The 17720-nt window shown below is 38.4% G+C and overlaps 1 protein-coding gene across 1 annotated transcript; it reads left to right on the top strand.

Annotated features, from left to right (window-relative positions):
- LOC109719255 (cation/H(+) antiporter 28-like) lies at positions 12077-15795 on the top strand. The gene is made up of 4 exons (XM_020245831.1): positions 12077-12570; positions 12735-13775; positions 13956-14555; positions 15071-15795. The coding sequence occupies exons 1-4, from the start codon at positions 12373-12375 to the stop codon at positions 15680-15682; spliced, it is 2451 nt and encodes an 816-aa protein (XP_020101420.1). The 5' UTR covers positions 12077-12372; the 3' UTR covers positions 15683-15795.

Genomic DNA, 17720 nt, shown 5'->3' with positions numbered 1-17720 from the left:
TACACATCAAAGGAGAAATAATGCAACAAGAGGAGAAAGAGTGCAATAAGAGGAGAAATAGTGTAAATATCTCCTCTTAAAGAGTGCAATAAGAGGATAAATAGTATAAATATCTCTCAAATAGTGTAACTTTCGTTTAAATAGTGTAACTTTCATTTTGAAGATACAGTTTACACATCAAAGAGTTCAACAAGAGGAGAAACAGTGTAAATATCTCTCAAAGAGTGTAACTTTCGTTTAAAGAGTGTAACTTTCATCTTAAATGATGCAATTTATATTTAAAAGAATACAACTTACGTCTATAATAGTGTAACGTTCTTTTAAAACAGTGCAAATTCATCTTCTTCTTCATTCTTCTCTGGTTTTTTTTATTATTCTCTAGTTTTTTGCCTATTAGTTTTTTTTTGTTTTAAATAAATAAAAATGCTAATCTAGAGATGCTCCCGTGCATTCCTCGCCCTCCTCGCCTCCTACACCGTCGAGGCGGAGCGCTCGCTACCGCCTTCTGGGGTAAGCGGGTGGGCCGCGTGCCCCCCCCTCCAACCCGCCGGCGAGTTTTTCGATGTCGAGAAGTGCTTTCTCTTTATCGTTGGCGGCGGTGATGGGAACGCGAGTTCCCGCAAAGGCGGAGGAAGAGGACACGGTACCGCCTTCGTTATCGTCGCGGAGGATTGCGGAGGCGGTGGAAAAAGGTCGGAGAGAAGAAAAGGAGAGTCGCATCGCAACCTCGACGGGGTCGGAGGCAAGGAGGGCGGGGGTGCGCGGGCGAGGGTGAGAGCGTGAGGGGCAGAGGCGAGGGGGGCCGTTTCCGCCTTCGCCTCTGTTACCTTCTTCGGTGAGGAAAAAAAAAAAAACGCCAGAAAAAAAAGGAGAGAAAAAAATGTATAAGGGTATTTTGGTCAATTTACTAAAAATTCGAACCAAATCTGCAAAATCGAAAAAGACAGTCCAGTTTTGCAAAAGCTCAAAACTTGTGAATTTTTTATGCAAATTGGCCTTGATAATATAGTACAAATATTAAACAATAGACTTCTTCCGGTCTTCAAATGAAATATGTGATTTTTTTTTGCACTGGATAAATGCCGGTGCTTCTAAATGAATTGATTGATTAATAATAAATATATCTTAATAAATATTAGATTGGTAATAAAATTTATATTTATCAAAATTAAAATATTTTGTATATTATTTTTGTAGTTTGTAAAATTAGGACTCTCAACAAGCCCAACAATAGCCGGTATCCAATTAGCCTATTATTCAAATAATAAAAATTTATAATATATATATATATAGAGAGAGAGAGAGAGTTAGTCTCCGATACTATAGTCTCGTTTTCGATTTTAGGGTATTTAAATCAACGATCCACACCGCTAAAACTGATCTAGGATATTTAAAGTTTTTAGAAATAAAATTTTATATTTTTTCGACATAGTTTACTTTATGATCAAACCATTTCAAAATTATCAATTTTCAATAGCTACTATGGCGAGTTTCGAGTTTAACGGTGTAGAAGAATTTGAATTTCTTCAAATTTTGATAGAAAATACTTTAAACTATCTAGATTAAGGTTAACATTCTTGATCTTGAATTTAAAAGTCCTATGCTCAAATTTTAAAGATTATTCAATTTTCACTGTCCATTTTGACATAATTTATTTACTAAGTAAACAATGTCGAAAAAAACTAAAATTTTATTCCTAAGGACTTCATATACCCTAGATCATATTTAATGGTATGAATCATTAATTTGAACACCCTAAGATCGAAAACAAGACTATAGTACCGGAGCCTCCGTACTATAGATAGTATAGTAGCATAATTCTATATATATATATATATATATATATATATATATATATATATATGAAATTTGATTTCTATATATTTTCAACAGTATACATCATTTTAACAGAACCGATTGTCGATTCGGAAGCCGCATCATCGAAAACAATTTGGTAATATGGAGGCCTTCGTGCTATCGATAGTATAACAGCTTAGTTCTCTTTATATCTATACCTATATATTAATCCTCATGCATGGCTACATTCTACATATACACACCTCCTTGATTTGGGAAAGAGTGGAGCCTACTTTTTTTTCTCATTTTTTTTTCTTATTTGATTATTGTGTTATAGAAATAATTTTAATCGTCCATTTGTATGATATGCGACTTCTTTTGTGTAATATACCGAATCTCCGTATCGTAATGCCAACTTTGGTCAAATTGATCGAAGTGTAGTATGAAGGCAATAGGCAAAGTTCCCGTACAGCCTTGAAGACGTTGGGATAGTTAGAAGTGAGTTTCGAGAATATTTAAGTATTTTCGGCGTAAAGTGGGCGTGAAAATGGATTCCGAAGTGTTAAGTCTGCTGGAACAACAGAATTTGCATTGAGTACCGAAACCAGGAATGGAGTACCGGTACCCAATACAAGTGCAAAAATACCAGCTCTCAGGTTGTGGTATTGAGCTGGGGGTACCGGTATTGGAAGGCCGTGTATCGGTACCGGTACTCAGTAGCAAACCCAAATAACCAGCTCTCGGGTTGAGGTACTGAGTTTGGGGTACCGGTACCAGAGGACTTGCTTACTGGTACACCAATTTGAGTATCGATACTCAGCTCTGCGAAGTGCAGAAATTGAATGGTTGCAAATGTGAATACTTGGAGGGCTTAAATGTAATTGTGTGGGCTTATAAAAGGGGCCCAATGCATTCTCTTCCTTTTGCATGAGAAAAGCTTCTCATTTCTCATATTCTCCTCATCTCTTCTCCTTTTCTCTCTAGAATCTCTCCAACAAGAGTGTTTTGGGGGAGATTTAAAGAGTGGATTGAAGCTTTTGGAGGAGAAGAAGCTCAAGAACAAGGAAGAGCTTGTGGTGCAAAGTGGTCAAGGTGAGTCTCTTGTGCAATATGAGTTAGGGTTTGATTTTATTACCCTAAAATGCATGTTTTTAGGATTCATGAGATATGAGAACTTAGTGTAGTCCATGAATCCCCAAAAGAATTTGGTATTCTTGGTGTATGTAAACCCTAGGGTCAAAATTAGGGTTTTATAGGAAATGAGTTATATGATGAAATTGATCTCTTGTAATCCTAATTGAAGGATAATTCGACACGTTGGGCAACTCGAATTGGAGTTTCTTCGAACCTACGGTGTCCCGTTGAGGAAAAACGTTGTTTTGCTATCGTTAGGGTTGGGTCGAGTTAAATTGGCGACGATGAATCGCGGGGCTTGAGTTCCCGCAGCTTGGCATCCTTACGAGATGGGTAGTGCTATTCGAAACAGTTGGATTTTTCTTTATATCTAAGTCACCATATTGATCATGTATGTGTATCTATAGAATTCATGCATTATAGGAATAAATGGTAATATGTTGAAACTTCTTGCATGTTTCTAAAATAAAGTTATACTTAAATTGAGAATGGAATATCGGACACATGAGAACCCTATAGATGTATGAACCAAAATGTGAATCTTGACAATGTAGTAAACATGGTGACATTATGACTAAATAAGTTGATTAGCACCTATAAGCATTGAATGCTAGAGAATGGTACATTATGAGTGTTATGACATTAGTTGACATGATATCCTCATGATTAGAGGATTGGATCATACTCACATATAGTCTAATGTGCTTGAGGGTGGTCGCTTCACCTCATGCTGTGAGTTCCGGAGTTGTCACACTTGGGCGGTAGCGGAATTCTCCCCAGCAGACGGTTCCATCGAGTTGTAGCGAAATTCTCCCCGACAAAAGGGATTTGGTTTGGTGAGTTGGGCTTAACCAATAGGTTAGCCAAGATGATTGGGTTATGACAACGAATATGACATACATCATGAGCATAACAGTATATTGTTTTAGTTTTATGTTATAGGAATGGTAGCTGCATTAGTTTTGAGTTACATATGTATCTATCTATTTCTGATTATGCTTGATTAGACCTAGTGGGAAAGTCGGAAGGGTCGGCGGCCGAACCTATTGGAAACTTTTTGTAGTTCTCACCCCACCATTTTGCAGATCCTAGCGCAAGCGGAGCAGTTGAGGATCGCAGCAAGGGCATAGCACCCTAGGTAGAGGATCTCACGGCATTAGTTGTATCCTTCCATTGTCATCTTTTGTACTTGATTAAAGAACTAGTAAAGAATGTGTTTTGAGAGATGAACAATGTATGTAATGACAAATGAAAATAGATGTATTTTGGGTTAATGTACTCAAAATTTAATTGTATGGTTGTAATAGATAGATATTTACTTCCACTCGCTCTTGTATCCTTGCCCTCGTGCAAGTCATGTATACTGATGTTTTTCCTGGGCAAACTCTTTATACATTCTAATGTGGTGGTTGAGCCTTGGGCAGACAGGGAAGGCTCTATCTGTTCGGTGGTTTGTGTACGTGCCCGAACTGACCAAATTGGCGGTCCCGGAGCGTGATATCTTGAATAAGGTTTAATAGTTTTGTTGAAATGATTAAATTTTTTTCATTATAGTTTTATTTTTTAAAAGTGTTTGTCTATAATATAGACTATATTTATTATTTATGTACAATCTCTTGAATAAGGTTTAATAGTTTTGTTGAAACGATTAAATTTTTTCATTATAGTTTTATTGTTTAAAAGTGTTTTGTTTATAATATAGATTATATTTACTATTTTTGTACTAAACTGATATTTTATTCTTTACTCGCCGTAATGCGTGGGTCACTACACTACTATATAATTAAGACATATATATATATATATATATATATATAGAGAGAGAGAGAGAGAGAGAGAGAGCAGGGCTGCTGTGCTCTTTGGAGCACGGAGGCCTCCGTGCTCCTGAGCCGTTTTCGATGATAGAATTTNGAGAGAGAGAGAGAGAGAGAGAGAGAGAGAGAGAGAGAGAGAGAAAGAGAGAGAAAGTCCGGCTATGGTACTTGTAAAAGCACAAAGTACTTAGTGCTTGTAAAAGCACAAAGCACTTAGTGCTTGTAAATTTTTCACCGTTAGATTTATCTCTTTGATTATTTTCATCAATTAAGTCATATTATTCAACCAACAATCCACTCAACCATACGGGACCATTATCATCCCAATTGTACATCCTTTAATTCAAGGGTTGAAAACTTACAAGCACCAATGACTTGTACTTTTAAAAACATATATAGGAGCTCAATTCTATATATATATTTGACCTATATCAAGCCGAGCATGAGTGAGCTGACCTTAACTTGTGTTCGGCTCGTTAAGATTTCGAGCTAAAAAGTTTCAACTCCGTTCGATATGTATATTCGATTTATATTGAGCTGAACACGAGCGAGCTAACCCCAACTTATGTTCGGCTAGCTTGTTAAGATTTTGAGCTCAAAAAATTCAACTCTATTCGGCTCGTTTATTAAAACCAACAATCAATTTCGAGCTCATTTTGAATTGAACATGAACTAGCTCACGAACAGCGAGCTGGATTGCCAATCTTATATAAAACTGCTGCACCAAGTTTGAAACCTTTCATCTTCCCTTCCACTTTTTTTTGCACTTTTTTGGACTAAAGCTAGAAAGAGAGAGAGAATTTGTGTATGTGCAAGAGTGAGGAAGTACACATATATTAGGGTTAATTGCATACAGGTCCTTACAAACATTGTGAATTGCAAATATATTCCTAAGAAGTTTGACTTTCATATGTTTTCTCTGCAAAAGTCCTAATATTTNATATATATATATATATATATATATATATATATATATATATATATATATATATATATATATATATATATATATATATGGTTCTTGCTCATGGAGTCTATCTTATCTCTCATAATAGCCATCCACTCACTACAAGCTGGTATTTGTAGTGCTTCTTTATAAGAAACATGCTCGTCATCATCGAGTAGAGTGCACATAAAAATATCCTATTCGATCTCAAAATGCTGACGGGGAATGTGTCTATGTTCACTTCTATGCAATTAAGGGCAAAATTGTCGGCTTCCAGGAGTATGCTCTCATTTATGGAAGCACTCCCACTAGTGGAGGATCGCTACCACTTCCTTCAGTGACTTCGTAAAGTGATCAATCACCCTCAACGGAGTTACGTCATCCTGTAACTCATACAATCTGACGTCTTTTCATATTTCAGCAATGCTTGAAAATTCTTTTTCTAGGAATTCCACATCACGAGACTCTATCTCGGTCAGTCCATCATCTAGGTGTTCATTATACATCACATAACCCTTTGAGTTTTCAGGGTATCTGATGAACACATACTTGCTTGCTCTAGTGCCGAGTTTTTCGAATTTATATGAGGGGCTGTAAACATATCTAGCTAAACCCCAAAGACGTAAGTAGTGTAAACTCAGCTTTCTACAACTCCATAACTCATATGGGGTAGAAGGTATTAATTTACTAGAAACTCGATTAAGGATGTAGACTATGTTAGATGTATGCCCTAGAAGCCAACCAGACCGACACATGTATTCTTTTTAGGACATAAATTTGTATTTGACTTTAAAATATTATGAATAAATTTGGGTTCTTATTTTCATTCATGTTGTTTATGTGTCTATGAATCATCCAAGGAATTAATAAGATGATGACATATATTCTCAAGAGTTGAGATTTTGAGACATGTGTCATTGGTGGTTAATTCCTAAATGCTCCTGATTAATAGATCATCACAAGGATGGTGATTGATCCGGTCAGATTGTTGCATAGGTCGCTTCCCTTTTGGGTAGACGGGTCTTGAGTCGACACTGTGGAGACACTGAACCAAATATGTAAGTGGTTGTTAGAGAATAAGGGTACTGAGCGTGACCAACACGAGAAGTCACTTGGATGTCTACTCACTCGTCAGTGACTTACTCAATGTTGCAATAGTGTGACTGGTCCTTTGACCTGCGGTGCCTCGGCTATTCACAATGAGGTTACTGTAGTTTGACTGTACATACACTTGGTCCCTAGCCATTCGGGTCCTTACGGTGCATGTTGGCTGCAGTAAGTTCATTATAGGAATAGGGTGCGCACTTAGATGGAATCTATCTCCCTTGGTAGATAGGAGTGTTAGTCCTATGTGATTTATGAGACTTAGTTCAGAAGACCTTGACCAGGGCAGAGTTAATAGCGGAAAAGGGTTTCCGATATTAGAAACTCGAGTCGAATAAATTTAACATATGACAGACGATGGGGTTTGCGAGTTATTCTATAACTCCGTCTAGTCGGGACTCATGATAGAAGGACTGTATCACACGGTAACTGCACCAAGAGATTCATTATTCCATTCTACTGGAATGCCACTACATGCTGCTAGGCGTCACTTGTGGATTGTGAGACTCATGAGGATTATCTAGATGATCGATAATTCTCATTGGGCTGAGTTGAAATTGTTTCGATCCATTGAAAGGAGTTTTAGTGATATTGTTGATAGTGATCAAAATATATCTCACTACCAGATAGAATAGAACCTATGGGGTCACACACATAAGAGGTTGTGATTGATCGGATAGCTAGATCGCGATTATTGAATCGCTGGAGGACCTAATTGTCAATATGTTGATAATTGGACTAATTTGTAATTGTTACAAATTAGTGGTATTAAAGTGTAAATGTTACAAGAGAGGACTTACTAATAGTTAGTAAATTATAAGAGGACTTATGTGCAAATGTTGCATTATTAATTTGATAAGATCAAATTAATATAAAGTTCAAGTCAAATTAAATTAGGATTTGATCGATCTAACCAATTAAGGAAAGGATAAATTTAAATCTAGATTTGTTTTTATCCTTAATTGTCATTTTATTATTAGAAAGAGGATTATATTCCTCTATATAATATACGAGAGTTTTTAGAAAACCCTAGCCGTCATCTCTCTTCTCCTCTCTCTTCTATATTCTAGTAAAAAAGACGTCCTTTTGCAAGGGAGCTAGCACCCCGGTGAGGATATTGATCAAATCAACAATCTCGTGCGGATACCTGTAGAGGCCGAACGCGTGTGCGGCTTCAAGAGAACCCGATTCGACGATCATCAAATTGAGATGAAGATTTATCCGCGAAAAAGGTAAAGATTCGATCTTGCTTTTCTTCTTTAATCTTAAAGAACATGAGGGATCCTAATTGCGTGGTTTTTGAGATTGGATCTCGAGAGTTTTCAAAATCAAATTTGTTTGATTTCTTTTTTCCGCTGCGTTTTTACCATACGCAATTTTCTAACAGGCTGCAGTCAAAAGAGCATCTCCCCCAAATATTTATGAAAAGATAAGCCTGCGCCATCATCAATCTAACCATGTCGGGTAGAGTACAGTTCCTTCGTTCTTGTGATACCATTTTGTTTGCGGAGTATCAGAAATAGTGAGTTGTCTACTAATGCCCTTTTGCTCACAATAAGTCTTGAATTGATCAGACAAATACTCACGACCTTGATCAGTGCGAAGCGCCTTTACACTTCTTTCTATTTGATTCTCAGCCTCCACAACGAACCACTTGAAGCAATCTAAAACTTCAAATCAGCGAGAAAGTAAATATACATACCCATAGCAGAAATAGTTATCAATGAATGGAAGAAAATATCAACACCATGCTGGGCCCTCACATTTATTGGCCCATGAATGTTTGAGTGGATCAGCTCCAAAGGATGAGAGACACGAGTAGCCTTACCAAAAGGTTTTCTACATGCTTTTCCAGCTAGACAAGGCTCGCATACAGATAGATCAACTTTGGTGAGAGATGGCAAAAAGCCTTTTCAAGCCTGTTTATTCATTCTTTCTTAGCCTATATGGTCTAATATAGCATGCCATTTGACGGATTCGTCACAGAGATTAGAAAAAAAAAAAAAAAAGCAAATGTAAATGAATCATCCTCCAAATCTAATTTAGAGAAATCATCAATTAATGTACCATATCCAAATAAAATACATGAAAGAAAATATCAAGGTGGTATTTGTCAAAATGAAAGAAATAGCCTAAATGTTGCAAAGCTAAAACAGAACATTCCGAGTGCATATAGCACTCGGAATGAAAGAAAATATCAAGATGGTCTTTGTCAAAATGAAAGAAATAGCCTAAATGTTGCAAAGCTAAAACTGAACATTCTCAGTGCATATAGCACGTCCTGAAGAAGTAAAGTGCAACGATCATGCAACTTGAGTTGGTACGAACCAACTCCAAGGACTTCTTCCTTCGTGCCACTCCCAAGGGTGACGGCTTGCATGTCCGACTGTACTCGATGGTAATCTACAAAACCTACTCGATCACGAACTACGTGTTTATTTGCCTCTGTATCCACAATCCAATTAGGAAGAGAATGTGCTACTAATGCATGAGAGCAAACAAAACAGTGCGAGCTGAGTGATAGGGTTACTTTTTTCGACTCAGGACAATTCCGAGCAAAGTGACTATTTTGCTTGATGTTATAGCATTTCAGCTTTGCAGCATCCCTACTGCCAAAGCACTTGCCTTTGTGACGTTTTCTAACTTCACCATAAGGAGCTTGATTCCGACTCTTCTGTGCTCCATTGTTTTAATTCTTCTTGCACTTGAGTGTGATCCCACTGCGCCTTTCAGAGCATGCAACAAGAGTGACAAAATGGTTCACTTCCAAGCGCTCTACCTCGATCTCAAGATGGCATGCTATGCTATTAAACGTTTTAATACTCTCATTGTGCGTCATTGGGAGCTTCATTTGGGACCATTCGGGTCTAGCAATGAACAATCACTGTGATAACCTGTTGCTTATTGTTGAGCTAGTTTCCATCAGCCTTGAGGTTCCTAATCATGACGCTCATCACATGGAGATGCTAGCCATTGAGTGTTTCAGGTCTTTAGTATACTGTTGAAATTTGAGATTTAAAGCACATAGCATCGTAACTAAAATTTGATCATAAGGAATCTTTAGATTTTCTACATGTCCTTGGCAGTCTCATAGGTCTCATACTGTCTAATGAGATCGTCTTGTATGATACACAACATAGTATAAATAGCAGTTCAATTCTCATTGAACCACTTAGTATAGACCACCATTTCATGCTCTGCAGTAGTTCCTTCCAGAGGCACAACTTTTTTGACAGAGGGAGTTTTAAAAACCTCTTTTTTATTTAGCAGGTATTGTATTTTTCTATACCAAATATCATAATTTTTTCCATTTAGTTTGTCATCCCTAGTGAGGTCAGTTACGACATTTTTGGAAGTCATTTCACTATATTCAAAACATATTTCGACGATTAGGTACATTTTTAAAAAATTAACAAGATTGAAACATTATTTCTGACACAACGGAATCAAAAACTTCCCTAAGTTCGTAATCATCACCTAGTGTTGGTTTAAAATATTACAATTTTATTAATTTTTCTATTAATTTGGAACTTATCCAAAAAATTAAAACTCATCCATTTTTTAAAAAAACACCTCTCTCTCTCTCTCTCTCTTTCTTTTAAAAAAATATATATTGAGAATTGAGATTTGCAATATCATCACGCAGATAAAAAATAAGTATCTGTGCCAAAATTTTATTTAAAAAATGCCGACGCTGTACAAAGCATATTTTTTTATATAGCTTTGATTATTACATCACCTTTTGCATAATAAAATCAGCTACATCAAGCGTGGTGGACCCGCTTGCGGCACGCGGGTCCGCCACGCTGTGTTTTTTTTTTTTTTGGGTTGATGCACAAAGTTTTTAAAAAATAAAAATTGTACAGCAGATGTAATTTTTTTTAATGTACGGAATAGNTTATGCTGGAGTTTATTACATTTTAACAAATATAATATTTACCATAGAAAATGCTAGCAGTACGGTAGAAATCATAAGCTAAAATTAGATTCCAAAAAGAGTCTATCAAAAAAAAAAAAAAAAAAAAAAAAACATAACTAATTTTAAAAAACTTTTGCATGTCTCATGATCAACGTAAAAAAAAAAAAAAAAAACCAAAACTAATTTAATTCTCTTTTTTTTTTGTCGATTTCACAAAGAAAATGAATAAAAAAAGATTACAGAACAAATGTATATAAAAAAAATGATCAACAAAGCATGCATGCAAAACAAGCATCCCAGGTATGATCATAAAGCGAAAACAAGCCAAAAAAATTCTGATATTAATTGTTGGAATTAGAAGACAGCAAAAACTTACAAACTGGATAGCTAGCGTACGTAAGCAAAAACCACAAACGGATCGGGTTGCTTATTTTACTAACATTCTTTCATGTATCTCGCCATCTCTCACGCGTTACGGATCATCAGATGTTCCGTGTATTCAAATTGTATCGTGTTTCACATATCTCGCCATCTCCCATTTTGATGTTACACCGCTAAGCAATTGTATCGCGGTTCATCCCCATTTTGTAAAGATCAAAGCGAATTGCATTTACAAATGCTTAGGGCGTTACATAACAAAGTAAAATTTGACAACACTACTATTTAAAGCAGTTGGTGAATATTAACTTCAATTAGTAATGAGATAAGATGAGATGCAGATTCCGCTTCGCATAGGAATAAATATGTACATTGTGGCCTACATGCACCCAATGTACAAAAAATATTAAGCACAAAACACCTGCCCGTGGAAAAGAATTTTATATTGCGTGTAAACATTGATCAAATGTATATTTGCTTAATTTAATTCAGTATTTATCTTTAATTAAATTTTTTTATTTTTTAATTAGATAAAAATGGCAAGGTTTTCTTGCCAATAATTACCATATTTTGAAGCTTAATTGAGCAATAATCCCAATTAACAACACTGAATTGTAAAAGAATTAATGTATCAAAACTGCTTTAAAATTAATTAAATTATTTTCCACAATAGATATAATTGTCCGTTCATTTTATGCACCACACCCTGCCAATCATTCATTCCATTTTGCACTCTATTTCCGCCGTCAAAATCACTATTGAATTACATTTCATGTTTTGTTAAACTCCTTATGTACGAAACCAACCATTACATCTCAATGAAGCGCAAAAACAAAAATAGTAAAACATCCAACAAACTTAGAAGGTACCCCCACAAAACCTTCTCCACCGCAAACCTAATCCCTTCTCTTTCAATTATTCTGGCTCAATGTAAAGTAAACATGTGATGAAAACTAATGACACAAAACCTTTCTCATTCTCTTTTCGATTCGTCTTCTCATTGCGAAAACTCTTGTTCTAGAATTGGAATTCGAATTCAAACCGGTGTAATAGAAGCTCGGACTCTATCGCGTGAATCTGAATTATGGGCAATCGAAGCTCGCAAATTTATCTTCATTTCCTTATGTTCTCTTATTGATGTCGTATCTCGAGCGCACGGGCGTGGATGGATAGGGTCGTGCGGGTGCAGCAAGAATCGTCACGCAGTCACATCTTGATAGTAAGAAGTATCATTTGATAAAAAATAAGTAAATTTGCTGCGCCGCAGCGCTAGCACGAGGATGTCTACATTGAATCTTTCACCGCCGACCAACTTTACGGCGATTATAGAGGCGCAGCACTGTCAGTTGCTGCGGTCATCCATCGTCTCCTCCTACCCTGTCTTGCTGGTGCACTTTTTCTTCATCCTCATATCCAGCAAACTCCTCTATTTGGCTGTTCGACGACTTTATCAGCCGCGAATCGTTGCCGATTTAGTTGTGAGTAAAATTCTTCACACCCTCCATTTACGCGCCATATATATACCTATGTAACAATATGAAAATTATCGTGTATGTAATTTGCATGTCGAATTTGGCGAATTCGAAGAATATTTTCGATGAAGAGATCGAATAAAACCTAATGGTTGCTATATCGATCGCAGATCGCGCTTCTGATAGCGAAGGTGCGGTTTCTTCGAGAGAGCTTCGGCCCGGATATAACCATGATTCTCCAAAATTTTGGCCATTACTGCTTCACTGCCTACATGTTTGCCCTAGGCCTAGAGATGGACCCCCTCACGGTTTTCGAATCCCCCGGCTCCGACACCATCATCGGCTACGTGAGCATGCTCTCTACGGTGGTCGTCGGTGCGCTATTTAGCTCAGTTCTTGTGGAATCTAGGAATGCGAAAAATGCATATGGCGGAGAAGAGCAGCATGCAGATTTGTTGTACTTGCACTCGCGACTCGGCCTGATCGCCGGTCTCGCTAACACGGCCTCCCCCGTCCTCACTCGTCTCACCACCGAACTCAAAATCTCCAACACTCGCGTAGGCCGCCTCGCCATCGGCGCCGGCATTCACACCGACATGGTTTCGTCCTTCTTAACGTCCGTCGGGGCGATGCTGTTGAGCAGCGGCTATCGGAAACTCAAAGCTTTGTCCTGCTTGCTCGGCCTTATCATCGAAATGGCTTTGGTTGTAAGGGTAGCAAAGCCTATCATGGACTGGATCAGCGAGCGAAATCCGGAGGGGAAGCGCGTGAAGGGCGTGGATGTTGCGGGGGTGGTGGTGATGATTCTCGCGCTGTGCGGTGTAGCCACGAAGCTGCACGGCGACGCCAACATGGCCGTCTTCTTGATCGGTTTAGTGCTTCCGCGTCAAGGGAGGGCATCCAGACTGCTGGTCAACAACATCAACCTGCTCCTCAGCACCGTAATCCTTCCGCTCTACGTCTGCTTTGTGTGTCTTTCCTTGAGGAACGACGGGAATGTCGAAGGATCGTCGAAGAGCGATTACGTGATCGACACTCCTCTGTCATGGACTAAGCTATCGATTCTCAGTACAGCCGCCGCCGCTGGAAAGGTCTTGGGGACTCTTGCTGCAGGCCGCTTCCAAGGACTCAATTGGCTCGAGTCGCTGGCATTAGGTCTGCTCCTCAATATCAAAGGATACTATCACGTCTTCTTCGCATACCAAGCGACGGTACGTAACTCCGCAAGCACTGCAACAATGTGATTCCCGTACATCAGATATATTTTATTACAACAGTTTGCGCCGTTGTGATAATGCACATTATATATCATTTAGTCATTTATTAGCACAAGATTTATAGTCTCGATTCATTTAAAAGAACTTTTTTTTTTTTTGGCCTTATTTCCCTAGAATAGTGCCATGATTAGTGATCAGTTATTCGTGGCAATTTTGTTCACGGTGCTCGGGACGGCGATGCTAACACCCTTGGTGGGCGTCACAATAGCAGCCCGGTCTCGGCGGCGGGCGAAGCGGCAGCTGATGGGGCTTCAGTTCCTCGATCCGACGAGCGATGTGCGGATAATGACGGGGCTATACGCGGCGGACAACATACCGATGACGTTAAACTTTATCGAGTCGGTGCGGTGGGGCTCGGGGCCGCGAGGTTTGACGGTGTACGCGATCGACATGGTCGAGATGACCGACCGGGCGGCCGCGACCCTGGTGAAAGGCGACGGGCAGGAAGTCGTCACCGTCGGAGACGAGAGTGTGGTAGAGTTTCGGAAGCTGGTAGGGGAGGCGCTCGTCGCATACCAACAACAGGACGGCAACGACGGAGTAAAGATTCAACGCCTACTGGCGGTCTCCTCCTTCTCCGACATGCACCGAGATATATGCAGCTATGCCGAGGATGTACTGGCGGTGCTCATTGTGCTGCCCTTCCACAAGAGACAGAAACTTGACGGATCTATGGACTTAGGGCACCCAGGTCATAGACAAGTTAACCAGAAGGTGAAAACTCCTAGCTAACTTCCTAATTACTACAAAAAAATAATAATAATAAATAATAAATAATAAAAAATAAAAAATAAAAAATTAAGAACGACTCTTTTGATATATCAAAAAAATGCTTAAAACATCTGTGCCATATCTAAAAATATCAATAAATAAATAGTCATNTCAAAAAGCATCGTTATTTGCTATTAGTTTTAATTTTTAAGCATTTTAAAACATCTGTGCCATATCTAAAAATATCAATAAATAAATAGTCATTATGTATATACCAACATTTATGTTAAGTGTCGGTAAAATATATTTTGACGTTTTAAAATGCTTAAAAATTAAAACTAATAGCAAATAACGATGCTTTTTGAATCGCCGGTATTTGCTGTATTATAAGAACGCTTGCGGACGTTTTTTTTTTTAAGTGTCATTTAAAAAATATCCTTAATTATACTGAGATTATCTTGTAGTATAATCCATGACCTTGTAGTATAATCCATGACCTTAAAAAATTCTCCATGCAGGTTCTGCAATACGCGCCATGCTCGGTCGGAATTCTAGTCGACCGCGGGCAAGGCCGAGTGAACAAATCGTCGGTCTCCGAAGCGACGCAAAATGTGGTCGCCATCTTCATCGGGGGCGCCGACGACCGCGAGGCGCTGACCCTGGCGGCGCGCATGTCCCGGCACCCGGGCATTGAGCTCACCGTGATCCGGATCCTCCCAAACGCCGCAGCACGCGCCCGCGCTTCCGCGAGGATGACGGCGTTCGCCTCCTCCGAGGAGGAGGCTCAAACGCGTGCAGACGACGAGTACTTCACGAAGTTCTACGAGCGGTACGTGGCGGAGAAGGCGGCGGGCTACGTCGAGAAGCATGTCTGCGACGGCGCGGAGATAGTGAAGGTCCTGCGGTCACTGGAGAGTCAGTACCAGCTGTTCATCGTCGGGCAGGGGAGGAGTCGGAATTCGGTGATCACGGATGGGCTAGCGGAGTGGGCGGAGTGCCCTGAGATAGGGCCCGTCGGCGACATCCTCGCCTCGTCGGAGTTCTCGGTCACGGCATCGGTCCTCGTCGTGCAGCAGCATGACGTGAGGAAGCGGTTAAAAATCATCGACGAGGAGTTCATGCCTTTCTAATGTTAGATTCATCACTAGTGTTTTTGTGCTAAAATTGTAAACTGTAATTAATTTTTACTGATTTTGATGGAGTTGGGGAAAAAACAAACGAATTATATACACGATGTTTACCAAGTCAATCCAATAATCAAGGCCCCTCTTTAAAATAGAGGGAAAACTTCAAATACCCTAAGTGGTTTCGCACTTTTTCACTTTGTAGTATGTGGTTTAAAGAAGTTAGTACTCCGTGGTTTCACACTTTCTCACTTTAATATCCCGTGGTTTAATATTTCATTAAGTTATATACAAAAAACTTAGATACCCTACCTAAGTTTATCGAATATTCATTTTACTACCATTTAGTTTTAATTTTGTCACTGATTTAACAAAAAAAATATCTCGAAATAAATAATAAAAAGAAAAAAATGAAACAGCAGGATACTAATTTGATATAAAAATAAAACCAGAGAGTACTAATTTGATACACTTTAAACCACAGTATACCAAAGTGAGAAAGTGCGAAACCACAGGGTACTAACTTAATACACTTTAAATCATAAGGTACTAAAGTGAAAAAGTGCGAAACCACAGGAGAGTTTTTGAAGTTTTTTCTAAAATATCTAGGCCAAGCATTACGATACCTCTATTATATAACTCGTGTTCCCGAGCCGGCTCGCGATTAGTTCAAATAAGTTCGAGATCGATCGACTCGTTTAATAAATGAGTTGAACACGAGTTATGTTTTTCGGCTCAAAATTTTAACGAGCCGAACATGAGTTAGGATTAGCTCGCTCATGTTCGGCTTTATATAGTTTTTCTAAAATATCTAGGCCAAGAATTACGATACCTCTATTGTATCACTCATGTTCCCGAGCCGGCTCGCGTTTAGTTCAAATAAGTTCGACATCGATCGACTTGTTTAATAAACAAGTTGAACATGAGTTTGTTTAATTTTCGGCTCAAAATTTTAACGAGCCGAACACGAGTTAGTATTAGCTCGCTCATGTTCGGCTTTATATATATATATATATATATACAGTGTAGAGCTACTATGCTTTCGGAAGCATAAAGTAGTTGGTGCTTTCGATATTTTAGCCCTTGGATCAAAGATTCTACGGTTATGATGATAGCGGTCCCCTTAGGGTTGAGTGGTCCCCCTAGGGTTGAGTGGTCCCCATTGATTAATAATATTAATCCAATGGTTAGAAATGATCAATGGGGTTGATCTAAGGGCCCAAAAATTGAAAATACCAACCACTTTATACTTCCGATAGTATAATAGCTCTACTATATATATATATATATATTATATAAATATATAATAAATATAGTTTAGCGCTGGAATGCTAATCGATAGCAAACGGCTACGTTGCCACTATGTTGTTTTTAGATGGAGGCTCTTCCAATCGACGATCGAACACCGTTAACATGATCCATATTACTTGAAGTATTTAAGAAATTAAATTTCAAATCTTTTCGACATCATTTTAACCTTATGATCAAAGGTTTTCAAGAAGTGATAAATTTTAATGTTGACTGATGAGGTTTTCTCGTAACCAGTGAAACTATCAAAATCATGAATTTTGTTAGAAAATTCTTTAAACATTAGAACGACGATCTAATAACTCTTCGATCATAGATACAAAATTCTATCATCACTTTTTTAGAGATATTCATTTTCAGCCGTTTATTTTTACGCCCACTTGATGACAAGAAAACCAAATATCGAAAGTATAAATTTGAACTTTCTAGATACTTCAAGTGTAAGATGCATTTTCAACACGGTGCCGATCGTCGATTTGGAAGCTCCATCATCGAAAACAAAATGGTGGCAACAGAGCCCTTTCTACATAGTAATCCAGCTCACTCTCTCTCTCTCTAGTCATCTCCTTCTCATCTCCTCAGATCTCTCTCTCTCTCCTCTAATATATATAATATATATATTAATAATATAATATAGATCCGGCTACTATGCTACGATAGCACGACGCTCGTCTACCAAGTTGTTTTCTATGATGGCGGCTTCCAAATCGACGATCGGTCTCCGTTAGACTTGTCT

Source organism: Ananas comosus, linkage group 1 (assembly GCF_001540865.1).
Source record: "Ananas comosus cultivar F153 linkage group 1, ASM154086v1, whole genome shotgun sequence".
Classification (NCBI taxonomy): domain Eukaryota; kingdom Viridiplantae; phylum Streptophyta; class Magnoliopsida; order Poales; family Bromeliaceae; genus Ananas; species Ananas comosus.
The sequence above is the reverse complement of the archived record's forward strand: the minus strand, read 5'-3'. Positions and strand labels throughout refer to the sequence as shown.